A 13,867-nucleotide genomic window follows, 5' to 3' on the forward strand; every position below is an offset into this window, starting at 1 on the left:
CGGCAGGGCAGGCGGAGGGGCAGGTTTCGGGTCGAGAGCCAGACCTGGTCCCCCAGTGCGAACACCGGGGCCTCACTGCGGTGGCGGTCGGCGCTCGCCTTCTGCCGCCTCACGGCCCATTGCAGGTGCACATGGGCGGCGTCCCAGGTCTCCTCCGAGCGCTTAAACCATTTGTCCACCGCAGGAGCTTCGATCTGGCTCTGATGCCAAGGTGCCAGAACCAGCTGATACCCTAGTACACACTGGAAGGGAGAGAGGTTAGTGGCGGAGTGTGTTTTGGGCCATCTCTGCCCAGGGGATGAACTCCGCCCACTCGCCCGGCCGGTCCTGGCAATATGACCGCAGAAACCTACCCACATCCTGGTTTACTCTCTCCACCTGCCCGTTACTCTCGGGGTGAAAACCTGAGGTGAGGCTGACCGAGACCACCAGACGCTCCATGAACGCTCTCCAGACCCTGGACGTGAACTGAGGACCCCGATCAGAGACTATGTCCTCAGGCACCCCGTAGTGCCGGAAGACGTGAGTGAACAGGGCTTCCGCAGTCTGTAGGGCCGTAGGGAGACCGGGCAAAGGGAGGAGACAGCAGAAAACCGATCCACAACTACCAGGATCGTGGTGTTGCCCTGTGAGGGAGGAAGATCCATCAGGAAGTCCACCGACAGGTATGACCACGGCCGTTGTGGAACGGGTAGGGGTTGTAACTTCCCTCTGGGCAGGTGCCTGGGAGCCTTGCACTGGGCGCACACCGAGCAGGAGGAAACATAAACCCTCACGCCCTTGGCCAAGGTGGACCACCAGTACTTCCCACTAAGGCAACGCACCGTCCAACCGATGTCAGGGTGACCAGAGGAGGGTGACGTGTAGGCCCAATAGATCAAACAGTCGCAGACGGAACGTACAGGCGCCCGCTCGATGTCCGCGTCCAGCTCCCACACCACCGGTGCCACCAGGCAAGAGGCCGGAAGTATGGGAGTGTGATCCATGGACCGCGCCTCTGTGTCATACATCCGGGACAGTGCGTCTGCCTTAGTGTTCTGGGAACCTGGTCTGTAGGACAGAGTGAAAACAAAATGGGTAAAGAACATGGCCCACCTTGCCTGGCGAGGGTTCAGTCTCTTCGCCGCCCGGATGTACTCCAGATTGCGGTGGTCAGTCCAGATGAGAAAAGGGTGTTTAGCCCCCTCAAGCCAATGTCTCCACACCTTCAGAGCCTTCACAGCAGCCAACAGCTCCCGGTCCCCCACATCATAGTTTCGCTCTGCTGGGCTGAGCTTCTTCGAAAAGAAAGCACAGGGACGGAGATTTGGTGGCGTGTCCGAGCGCTGAGACAGCACGGCTCCTATCCCAGCCTCGGACGCGTCCACCTCCACTATGAACGCCAAAGAGGGATCCGGATGAGCCAGCACGGGAGCCGAGGTAAACAGAGCCTTCAGGTGACCAAAAGCCCTGTCCGCCTCAGTCGACCACTGCAGCCGCACCGATCCCCCCTTCAGCAGTGGGGTAATGGGAGCTGCTACCTGACCAAAACCCCCGGATAAACTTCCGGTAGTAGTTGGCAAACTACTGCACTTCCTTTAGCATGGTGGGAGTCGGCCAATTACACACGGCTGAAATGCGGTCACTCTCCATCTCCACCACTGAAGTTGAAATGCGGTACCCTAGGAAGTAGACAGACTGTTGGAAGAACAGACATTTCTCAGCCTTGATGTACAGGTCATGCTCCAACAGTCTACCAAGCACCCTGCGCACCAGGGACACATGCTCGACGCGTGTAGCGGAGTATATCAGAATGTCGTCGATATACACCACTATACCCTGCCCGTGCAGGTCCCAGAAAATCTCGTCAACAAAGGCCTGGAAGACTGATGGAGCATTCATCAACCCGTACGGCATGACGAGGTACTCATAGTGCCCTGAGGTGGTACTAAATGCCGTCTTCCACTCGTCCCCCTCCCGGATACGCACCAGGTTGTAAGCGCTCCTGAGATCCAATTTTGTGAAGAAGCGCGCCCCGTGCATTGACTCAATCGCACTGACGATGAGGGGCAGCGGGTAGCTGTACCTCACAGTGATCTGATTGATCCCTCGATAGTCAATACACGGGCGCAGACCCCCATCCTTCTTCTTCACAAAAAAGAAACTCGAGGAGGCAGGTGAAGTGGAGGGCCGACTGTATCCCTGCCCGTGGGATTCGGAGACATATGTTTCCATAGCCGCCGTCTCCTCTTGTGACAGAGGATACACGTGACTCCTGGGAAGTGCTGCGTCTCCCAGGAGATTTATCGCACAATCCCCCCGTCGATGGGGTGGTAATTTAGTCGCCCTCTTCTTACAGAAGGCGAGAGCCAAATCGGAATATTCTGAGGGGATGCGCACGGTGGAGACCTGGTCTGGACTTTCCATCGTAGTTGCACCGATGGAAAGTCCTACACACCTCCCCGAGCACTCTCGTGACCACCCCTTGAGAGCGCTCTGTTGCCACGAAATAGTGGGGTCATGACAGGCCAACCAGGGTAGGCCCAGCACCACTAGAAACGCAGGAGAATCCATAAGGAAGAGACTGATTTTCTCCTTGTGACCCTCCTGCGTAATCATGTCTAGTGGAGCGGTGGCCTCCCTAATCAGGCCTGACCCTAATGGTCGACTATCTAGGGCATGCACAGGGAAGGGCATATCCACAGGAACAAGGGGGATCCCTAAACTATGGGCAAATTAATGGTCAATAAAATTCCCAGCTGCGCCTGAATCTACGAGCGCCTTACGCTAGGAATGCGGGGTTAACTCAGGAAATGTAATAAACACATACATGTGAGCAACACGGGGCTCTGGGTGAGCCTGGTGCCGACTCACCTGGGGTGACACGATAGTGCCCTGCCTGCTGCCTCGACTCCCTGAGGAACCCCCCCTGCACCGACCAGCAGTGTGCCCTCTGCGGCTACAGATGGTGCAGGAAATGACCCCTCCTCCGGTCGCTTTAAGTGCAGCACCTCTCAGCTCCATGGGCGTCTGATCGGAGGTGCTGGGGGATGGAACTGACGGGCCCCGATCCGGACGTCCGCGGGTGGCCAGCAGGTTGTCCAGCCGGATGGACAGGTCCACCAGCTGGTCCAACGTGAGGGTGGTGTCTCGGCAGGCCAACTCCCGACGGACGTCCTCGCACAGACTGCACTGGTAGTGATCAATCAGGGCCCTGTCGTTCCATCCTGCGCTGGCAGCCAGGGTCCAAAAGTCCAAAGCGAAATCTTGCACGCTCCTCATCCCCTGCCTCAGGTGGAACAGACGTGAACTCTGCGTAATGGTCCAACGCCGCGTCTCCCTCACTCCATACGCCGTTGGCGTAATGGTCCTGTGTGTAGCTGGGGTAGAGAGTCAAGCGCAGGACAGCAGATATGAGTAATCAACGTATTTTACTCAAAATACATAAGTACAAAGAAATACAGAGAGCCCACAATAAATGATCGATATACAATGAACAATTACTCACAAACAAACATGGGGGAACATAGGGTTAAATAAAGAACAAGTAATTGGGGAATTGAAACCAGGTGTGTAAGGCAAAGACAAAACAAATGGAAAATGAAAAGTGGATCGGCTATGGCTAGAAGGTCGGTGACGTCGACCGCCGGAATGCTGCCCGAACAAGGAGAGGGACCGACTTCGGCGGAAGTCGTGACAATTTGGCATAGGCCCTCAGATCCTTAAAAAGTTTACAGCTGAAACATTGAGAACATCTTGACTGGCTGCATCGATGTTTGGTATTGCAACTACTTGGCATTCGAACGCAAGGCGTTACAGAGGGTAGTGTGTACGGCCCAGTACATCACTCGGGCTGAGCTCCCTGCCGTCCAGGACCATTATACCAGGCGGTGCCAGAGGAAGGCCCTAAACATTTTCATGGACTCCAGCCACCCAAGTCATAGACTGTTCTCTCTGCTACTGCATGGCTTGCCTTACCGCTGCACCAAGTCTGGAACCAACAGGTCCCTGAACAGCTTCTACCCCCAAGCCTTAACACAGCTAAATAGTTAGTCCAGGTAGCTATTTGGTTAACTATTAAACTATCTGCATTGACCCTTTTTGTGCTAACTTGTGGACTCATCACATATGCTTCTGCTACTGTTTATAATCTGTCACTTTTTTCCATATGTACAGTGTATATGTACATATCTACCTCAATTACCTCATACCCCTGCACATCGACTCGGTACTGGTACCCCGTGTATATAGCCAAGTTATTGTTACTCATTGTTTATTTATTATTACTTTTATTATTACGTGTTTTACTTTTCTATTGTCTCTCTGTTTTCTTTCTCCTTTTATTGTTGTGAAGGGGCTGTAACGAAACATTTTAACGTTAGTCTACACCTGTAGTTTACGAAGCATGTGCAAAATACAAATGTATTATAACACTTTTTCACAGAGGGTTCTACCTGGAACCCAAAACAGTTCTACCTGGAACCCAAAACAGTACTACCTGGAACCAAAAAGGGTTCTCCTATGGGGACAGCCAAAGAACGCTTTTCGAACACTTTTTTCTATGAGTGTATTGACTAAGAAGCATTTCTGAAAAGGTGAATCCCCTGTTGCATATAGAGAAGAAGAGAGAGAGTATAATGGTATTCATTTTAGCTGCTTCTCTGCCCTCATTGGGCCTGCCAATCATGGGGCTTCTCAGCATGCATACAATAAGAAAGGGGCTGAATGATTGAAAAAGGTGGTCATGCAGAGAATTAGATTGCATTAATGGTACCTCAGAATGTGTTTTCTCCCTTCACCCAAATTAGGCTAATTGGTTCATGCTACAGTGTCAAGACGTTTTTAAAATGAATTGAACCAGAATTAATGAAAGGAACTGCAGAATGAGAGTGGGCTTCAATTAATTCTGTCAACACCGATGATAGTCTTTCTCTGTATATGCCCATTGGAAGTCAAATTGAAGGCACAAATGAAATAAATTATGCAGATTAAGGTGTATGGAAAGTAAAATAGGCATACCAGTTGGCACCCTATTTAAGTTGTTAATCCGTTTGGCTCATCAATTTACTGATACACTACATGACCCAAAATATGTGGACACCTGCTCGTTGAACATCTCATTCCAAAATCATGGGAATTAATATGGAGTTGGTCCCCCCCTTTGCTGCTATAACAGCCTCCACTCTTCTGAGAAGAAGGCCTTCCCCAAACTGTTGCCAAGTTGGAAGCACAAAATTGTCTAGAATGTCATTGTGTGCTATAGCATTAAGATTTCCCTTCACTGGAATTAAGGGTCCTAGCCCAAACCATGAAAAACAGCCCCAGACCATTATTCCTCCTCCACTAAACTTTTGGCATCCGCCAAACCCAGATTCTTCCGTAGTCTGCCAGATGGTGAAGTGTGATTCATCACTCCAGAGAACGTTTCCACTGCTCCATGGCGGCGAGCTTTACACCACTTCAGCCAACACTTGACATTGCGCATGGTGATCTTAGGCTTATGTGCAGCTGCTCGACCATGGAAACCCATTAAATGAAGCTCCCGACGAACATTTATTGTGCTGACGTTGCTTCCAGAGGCAGTTTGGAACTCGGTAGTGAGTGTTGCAACCGAGGATAGACAATTTGTACGCGCTTCAGCACGCAGCGGTCCCATTCTGTGAGTTTGTGTGGCCTACCACCTTGCAGCTGAGCCGTTGTTGATCCTAGACGTTTCCACTTCAGAATAACAGCACTTATAGTTGACCTGGGCAGCTCTAACAGGGCAGAAATTTGACGAACTGCCTTGTATCCTATGACGGTGTCGCATTGAAAGTCACTGAGCTCATCAGTAAGGCCATTCTGCTGCTAATGTTTGTCTATGGAGATTGCATGGCTGTGTGCTCAATTTTATACACCTGTCAGCAACGGGTGTGGATGAAATAGCTGAATCCACTCATTTGATGGAGTCGCCAGAGCGTGATGAGCGAAGTAAAGCCCCCCAGCTAAACCCTCCCCTATCCCGGGCTACGCTGGGACAATTGTGCGCTACTCTATGGGACTCCTGGTCATGGCCGTTTGTGACACAGCCTGGGATCAACCCCGGGTCTGTAGTGATGCAGTGCCTTAGACTGCTGCGCCACTCAGGAGGCCTATATAGTGAATTTTCAGTATATTTGTGTTTATTTCTCCTTGACTATAGGTTCAGGTCAGATGTCATAGCACAAGGTCTGAATATTTGACTCTCATGTAATATGCAAAATCAATACTTTTGTTCCCCTAAAATTCGGGGAAACGTTTCACCCAATATGCACTTTCACCTCATATCAAATCCAAAGTGCTGGAGTACAGAGCCAAAACAACAACAAATGTGTGACTGTACTAATACTTTTGCAGCTCACTGTATATTTCTCGGCTTAGATTTTAGCATTGATTGGGTGTTCATTCATTGCTCTTTGTTTCTAAAAGGATTTGCGAAAATGTATCTGGAAACAGAGCTGCTAGTCAAAGAAATCATAATATCTTGGATGCCGGTATTGTCTTTAGGGTGTGGTTTGTTCTCACACCCTTAAAAATGATATCTTCACAGCTGAGTTAAAAATATCTCCCCTTTTAGCTTTCTATGACTGTAAGCCGCTGTCCATGAATGGGCATTAGTACTCTAGTAATCTGGTTTGCATCTATTTAGCAATCTCAAAATGATGCCAATGTGGTAGGAGTTAATTTGGCTGTTTTGTCCTCTGTATCTGCCTGCTCGTGACTGTTCTGCGTAGATAAGTGTGAGGATATTGAACTGCATTTCCGAAGAAGCCAGTATGTCTAATCCCATTTTAAAGAGCCCAGTGGGCGAAACTTGGGTAATATCCAATCCAGCCAGCCAGTCCCAAAGCCTGGAGATACTGGTGGTCTCTGCTTGGCCCTGCAGATCTGGACCAGAGAGACTGCGGGAGGGAGGGAGGGAGGTAGTGAAAAATAGAGGGAGACTACTGGAGAGCTGTGGGGGCTACAGTACTTGTCTCTGGGGGTGTTTGGTGAGTGCCAAAACTGGAGCTTGTCTGGGGGCGTCAACAGTCTGGTTGTAAATACATTATGTGTGGCGGGGGAGGGGGGGATGGGTAACATGAGGTTTGAAAACGGGGAGGAGGTGCCAATGATTAGTTAAGGGGAATGCTGGTCCCAAGGCCTCACAGTGAGGAACTGTAATTGGTTAGTTATAGCTGCAATAACACATCAAACAGAACGCTCTCCCCTCCCAGCACTGGTGATCCGCAGCAGGCTCATATGATCGTATTGGAAATTAAATGAATAGTATCAAAACATTTGTACAATGATGTCTCAAGACATAACCATCGTACTTATATTATATTTACAAAAACACAATACAGTGTTGTAAGTATCAGTAGTTGAGTTATGATGATTTTATATAAAGTATTCTGTATTCATGGCTGCATTAATGCAATCAAATCTACTGAGTGTGCCTAAAATGTTATTAAACAAAAGGACCTCTGAATGTGTCTCCACATCTTTGCACTATGCTTGCTGAGAATAGGAAGGAATACATCTGATCAGCATGCATAGTGCATTGAATCACTGCATGGAAGTAAGCAGCTGCTTTAAATACAAGCGGGGTGATACTATTGGAAGCTATAATGAACATTTTGTATTCAGATAACGGGCACCGAACATTTACAAGGTAAATATGTGGCTTTCCTACACAGCTCCCTTGTCTCATTTGCTTGTGAGTGGCAGAGAAAGAAAGAGAGGAGTGTTGATGATAATACAACGTGAATATAACACCTAGGGCTTGACAGAGCCACTACTCCCTGTGTTAGATAAACACAAGCACGTTGAATTAATAATCCGATTTTGAAAATACACCGCTATTTGCTGTTGAATATCTATTCAGTCGCATTAAAAAGAAAATGTAGCTTTCAAAACAGACTTTAAACAACAACATAATACACTTCACATATTTCACTGTAACAGTTACCATGACTACCTGAGACCTTTTTTGAATATTCTAACACCTCCTGGGAGTTTAGATACATTTTATAACAGTGAAGTGCCCCAGCTTACATGACATTTTAGTCATTTATCAGACTTATCCAGAGCGCCGTACAGTAGTGAGTGCATACATGTTTGTACTTTTTTGTGATGGTCCTCCTTGGGAATTAAATCCACAACCATGGCGTGGAAAGCACCATGCTCTACCAACTAAGCCACACAGGACTGGACATTACGTATTATACCCAGTAGACTTTACGATTTTGATTGAAAGATTTCACTCTTTGGCCACCAGCCTTTCTCTGTTCTCTGCGTCGGCTAAGCATGGGGGTTATTTATTTATGAGATGTCTGCCAGTCTAGAAATGAACAGTCTTTCCCCTGTTATTGTAATTTCTTATGGCTATGATTCAGCTGACTGCTGAACTGTATTCAGGCTTTTATTTCCTATCATGAGTCGTGTTGTCGGGTATGTTTTCAACTCACGCAGACAGAGCCATTTTCTCTACTAAACCATGTGAATGTATAATGGATTCAGCGAGACATAGTGCAGGAAATGAGTTTGGAAATGAGTTTGTCAAGCTTGTTTTGGGTAAATCACTGCAAAAATGGATCTTTGTATCTTGTATAAAAATGTACCAAAGGGAAATAACTGTCCAATCTAAAAACCTGTGCATTTATTTATCTGAAGTGACTTGGTGTTGACAAAGGAGGAATTCTAGTGTCTGTTCGTATGCTGCTTATATACTGCTGGATCACTGTGGGGTTAAACCTTAGCAATATACCACCAGACTTGTGCAATGAAATCAGTCTGGAGGAAATGTCAGCACATACAGGTTAATGTTGGGATTTAAGAGTAGGCAGTTTTGGGCAGTGGTTGTGGTCCTACAATAACAGACTTGATGGAAGAGGTAAAGTCACTGTAAACTCAGAGAGAGGGAGAGGGAGAGATGAGGTCGTGAACTCCTTAGGGGTCATACAAATGAGTTCCAAGAGGCCTGTCTGTCAGCCAAACCTTACCAGGAATAGGGAGTTATTTTACCATTTCTTGATTACTCTTTAGTTTGTATAATTAGGTTTGCTGGGTCAGCATCCGTTACAAATGCAACTGCTCTAAAGATGTCCAGCCTACCCTGCCCATTTCTCCCAATATATGCCAGTGGTTTAAACCACTTGAAAGCAGTGTTGAATCAAGAGAGCCAAGGTGGATATAGAGTTGGGTAGTGGTATGTGTGGATAAGGTGGAGTGCCATCTGGTCAGCACAACTGTAACTGAGGGAGTCAGTGATATGGTTGAGCAGTACATGTGACCAACTGGCCATTGAAAAACATTACACCCAGGTTGTTGCAGCTGTTCCTTTATTTCCTGCTCTTGACCTTTTCGATAGGTGTTAACGTTCCAGAATAGCCCTTTAATCATATTGGTCTGCTGAAAACTACAGAACTAAGCACCTGTATTTTCTGTTTTTATAAGCTTTGGTGCCTTTTACTGTTTACCCTGTCAGGAAGGTGAGCAAACCTTTTGATCATATGCCCAAAAGCGTATCATGTTCTTGTACTTCAGCACTACCACTTCCTCTGCGATATATAGAGTGGACTTCCTACAAATGATTCCCACAAAAATGTGACTCTTGGGAGGCTTTTTGTTTCAACTGACAGAAATGTGAGCTTTCCTGTTGAATCATATATGTGGTGAAAGCTTTAAGTGCACATTCATGTATTTGTGGTGGTAGGTAGCCTAGTGGTTAAAGTGTTGGACTAGTAACCGAAAGGTTGCAAGATCAAATTCCTGAGCTGACAAGGTAAAAAATCTGTCGTTCTGCCCCTGAACAAAGCAGTTAACCCATTGTTCCTAGGCCATCATTGAAAATAAGAATTTCTTCTTAATTGACTTGCCTGGTAAAATAAATAATAATTGTCATGGGCCAAGTGTTTCTCCTTTTTCATTCTTTCTGCTGACAATTTTCTCTCTATTTCTCTATCCCTCTCTCTGTCTCTCTCGCACTCCTTCAGCGTCTAACCCATGTGAAGAGAATGATGGGTGTGGCCCGTGCTCACACATGTGTCTCATCAATTACAACCGCACTGCGTCCTGCACCTGTCCACACCTCATGAAGCTGTCCCCCAACAAACAATCTTGCTTCGGTGAGTGGGACGGCCGTCTTCAATCTTTTAACACACCTGTATCTATTCTTTTCATTATCAAAGTCACAAAAAAGTGGGAGATTGTGCACAGTCACATAACAAAGAACCATAAAGAATGCCAGAATAATTTGTTTAGCATATTCATTATTTCATTGGCACTTGCATGTCACCCATAACCATATCTGACATAAAAGGTCAACCACTTCACAAATCAGTAGTAGCCATTGATATTTCTCTCCCCATCTGATTTTTCCATAGTGTTGAAAAGATTCCTCCTGTACGTCAGGCGGTCAGAGATCCGTGGGGTGGATATTGACAACCCTTACATGAACGTCATGACAGCACTGACCGTCCCAGACATCGATGACGTCACCGTTGTGGATTACGACGCCCAGGAGGAGAGGTTCTACTGGGCGGATGTGAAAACACAGACCATCAAACGGGCCTTCATCAACGGCACCTGGCTGGAGACTGTCATCTCTGGAGGTAGTTACTGGCTCAATCCCAGATTTTGACCAGGGTCGATATGACTCTGGTCAAAAGTAGTGCACTATGTAGGGAATAGGGTGCCACTTGGGACGCAGCCACCCTCTGTTCTTTCTAAGTGTGTAACTCGGAGAGATATTAAGGTAACTGAGATGGATGACTCATGGTGACTTGTGTAAGCTCTCCTAAGCCAATTCCCAGGCTTTAGCTCCGTTGGCTAACACAGTTTTGTGGTGTACAGAAACTCCGGCTACAATACTTTATAGGCCTGTCAATAACGTAGTGCCAGTGTCTGCCACGCATTTAATTAACATGATTTACATTACATTTTCTGATTGGCATTGCAAAGGGATGAAAGGCACATCCGGAACTAACTTCTACAATTATTGTTTGTTTCATTGTGTCTGAAAGGCTTTGATTGGAAGCTCTGTTTTGACAAATTGTATCGCATGAAAGCACGTTGTCAAAGCACAAAAGACAATTGCTGTTTTTCAGGAAGTGTCTCCTCTCTCATCCTAATTTCCGTTCTTGATATTTGTGCCGGAGATTTAATTCATTGCCCCTGATAAAGAACAGAACAAAAACCTGCCGTCATAAGCTTTTTTACACATTCTATTATAATGTTCACTATCGCTGTATTTTTCAAATAATGTTTTATACCAATGTTTTTTCGTACCTGTTTGCTGTCCCAAGTTCTGCAGATGAATCTGTCTAACTCATGACCCCTGTTACTCCATGTAAAACACATTGTTGGATGTTGGATTGACAGCCTCCCTCTCTTTGTTTTCCCCTCAGATATACTAAACTGCCGTGGGCTGGCTTTAGATTGGCTCTCTAGGAACTTATACTGGCTCAGCTCAGAGAATGATGAGTCTCAAATCAATGTCGCCCGCCTGGATGGGTCCCTGAAGACTTCTGTCATTCATGGGATTGATAAACCAAGGTGCCTTGTCGTGCACCCTGCCAAGGGGTAAGTAGATTAAACACCACAGCATCTGTGTACTTCATCATTATCTTCCGGGACTCAACATCAACAAGGTATTAGGAAATCTTCATTTTGTTTGAACAAAAACAAAAACCTTCCAAGGTAGACATGACACTTTGACGTGTTTTTATAACAGTGAATTCCCATGCTTCTCTCATGAAAATAAAACTTGTTCATAGAATTTGTAGCGTTATTCAGTGTAAATATATAAATAAAAATAAAGTGAGCAGCTCTCATGAACTACAACTAAATTGAACAAATTCATTAAGAACTAGGAACTTATTGTAAAGTAGAACTGTAAAAATGTAATGTGCAATGTCTCTGTAATTATATTCTTTCACATTAGGAAAATCTACTGGACAGATGGCAACACAATAAACATAGCCAACATGGATGGGAGCAACAGCAAGGTCCTTCACCAGAACCAACGGGAACCAGTCGGTCAGTTGAACATTATAGCTCTGTTTGTTCAGACTGCGGAACACTACTGCCTGTTCCAACACTCTATGATTCCAACATTCTATATCATGGGACAGATTCAGAGGAGCAGTCCAACAACATGCTGGCAGTATCTACCCTGTCCACTGTATGGTGTACATTTTAGGACATCCCTATGAGGAGGCCAGGGCTACTTTGTATGTCATAGGGTGTAGGGATTAGAGGTCGACCGATTAATCAGAATGGCCAATTAATTAGGGCCGATTTCAAGTTCATAACAATCGGTAATCGGTATTTTTGGACACCGATTTGCCGATTTAAAGAAAGAAAGAAAAAAAAAAACCTTTATTTAACTAGGCAAGTCAGTTAACCTCTATGGGCTAGGTGGGACGCTAGCGTGCCACCCGTGGTGCACTCCATCAACAGCAGGTGTATTTCAAGAGCGGCAAATTTGAATCCAAATAAATGTCAAAATTCAAATTTTTCAAACATACAACTATTTTACACCCTTTGAAAGATAAACATCTCCTTAATCTAACCACGTTTTACGATTTCAAAAAGGTTTTACGGCGAAAGCATAAATTTAGAGTATGTTAGGACAGTACATTTACAAGAGTTGTGTGTAATGTTTTGTCAAGTCAAAGACAGGGTCACCAAAACCATAAAACCAGCTAAAATGATGCACTAACCTTTTACAATCTCCATCAGATGACACTCCTAGGACATTATGTTAGACAATGCATGCATTTTTAGTTCTATCAAGTTCATATTTATATCCAAAAACAGCGTTTTACTATGGCATTGATGTTGAGGAAATCGTTTCCCTCCAATAACCGGCAGTCAAGTCAGCGTCACAAATTAAATAATAAAAATTAGAAAACATTGGTAAAATATTATATTGTCATTTAAAGAATTATAGATTTACATCTCTTGAACGCAATCAACTTGCCAGATTTAAAAATAACCTTACTGGGAAATCACACTTTGCAATAATCTGAGCACTGCGCCCAGAAAAATACGCTTTGCGATACAGACTAGACGTCATGTTGGGGAGATCTAAAATCGAAAATACTATGTAAATAATCCATTACCTTTGATTCTCTTCATCAGATGTCACTTCCAGGTATCACAGGTCCATAACGAATGTAGTTTTGTTCAAAAAAGCTCATCATTTATGTCCAAAAATCTCCGTCTTGTTAGCACATGATCTAAGCCCGCCGGACTTCTCGTCATGAACGAGGGGAAAAAATATATTTACGTTCGTTCAAACATGTCAAACGTTGTATAGCATAAATCATTAGGGCCTTTTTTAACCAGAACATGAATAATATTCAAGGTGGACGAATGCATACTCTTTTATAACGTATTGGAACGAGGGTACCCAACATGAACTCGCGCGCCAGGTGTCTAATGGGACATCATCGTTCCATGGCTCTTGTTCGGTCAGATCTCCCTCCAGAAGACTCAAAACACTTTGTAAAGGCTGGTGACATCTAGTGGAAGCAATAGGAAGTGCCAAAATATTCCTCAGCCCCTGTGTTTTTCAATGGGATAGGTTTAAAGGTAATACAACACATCAGGTATCCACTTCCTGTCAGAAAATGTCTCAGGGTTTTGCCTGCCAAATGAGTTCTGTTATACTCACAGACACCATTCAAACAGTTTTAGAAACTTTAGAGTGTTTTCTATCCATATATAATAAGTATATGCATATTCTAGTTACTGGGTAGGATTAGTAACCAGATTAAATCGGGTACATTTTTTTTATCCAGACGTGCAAATGCTGCCCCCTAGCCCTAACAGGTTAAGAACACATTCTTATTTTCAGTGACGCCCTAGGAACGGTGGGTTA

The 13,867-nt window shown here is 45.4% G+C and overlaps 1 protein-coding gene across 1 annotated transcript in view; it reads left to right on the plus strand.

The window, feature by feature from the left end:
- Positions 1-13,867, plus strand: part of lrp1bb (low density lipoprotein receptor-related protein 1Bb) — a 319,979-nt gene that overhangs the window by 173,656 nt on the left and 132,456 nt on the right. The window contains exons 28-31 of the mRNA XM_082969228.1: positions 9,975-10,106; positions 10,365-10,592; positions 11,388-11,562; positions 11,924-12,018. Coding sequence (XP_082825354.1) covers positions 9,975-10,106; positions 10,365-10,592; positions 11,388-11,562; positions 11,924-12,018 — 630 coding nt within the window. The remainder of the gene's footprint in view (positions 1-9,974; positions 10,107-10,364; positions 10,593-11,387; positions 11,563-11,923; positions 12,019-13,867) is intronic.

This window comes from Salmo salar, chromosome 25 (assembly GCF_965601325.2).
Source record: "Salmo salar chromosome 25, fSalSal1, whole genome shotgun sequence".
Classification (NCBI taxonomy): domain Eukaryota; kingdom Metazoa; phylum Chordata; class Actinopteri; order Salmoniformes; family Salmonidae; genus Salmo; species Salmo salar.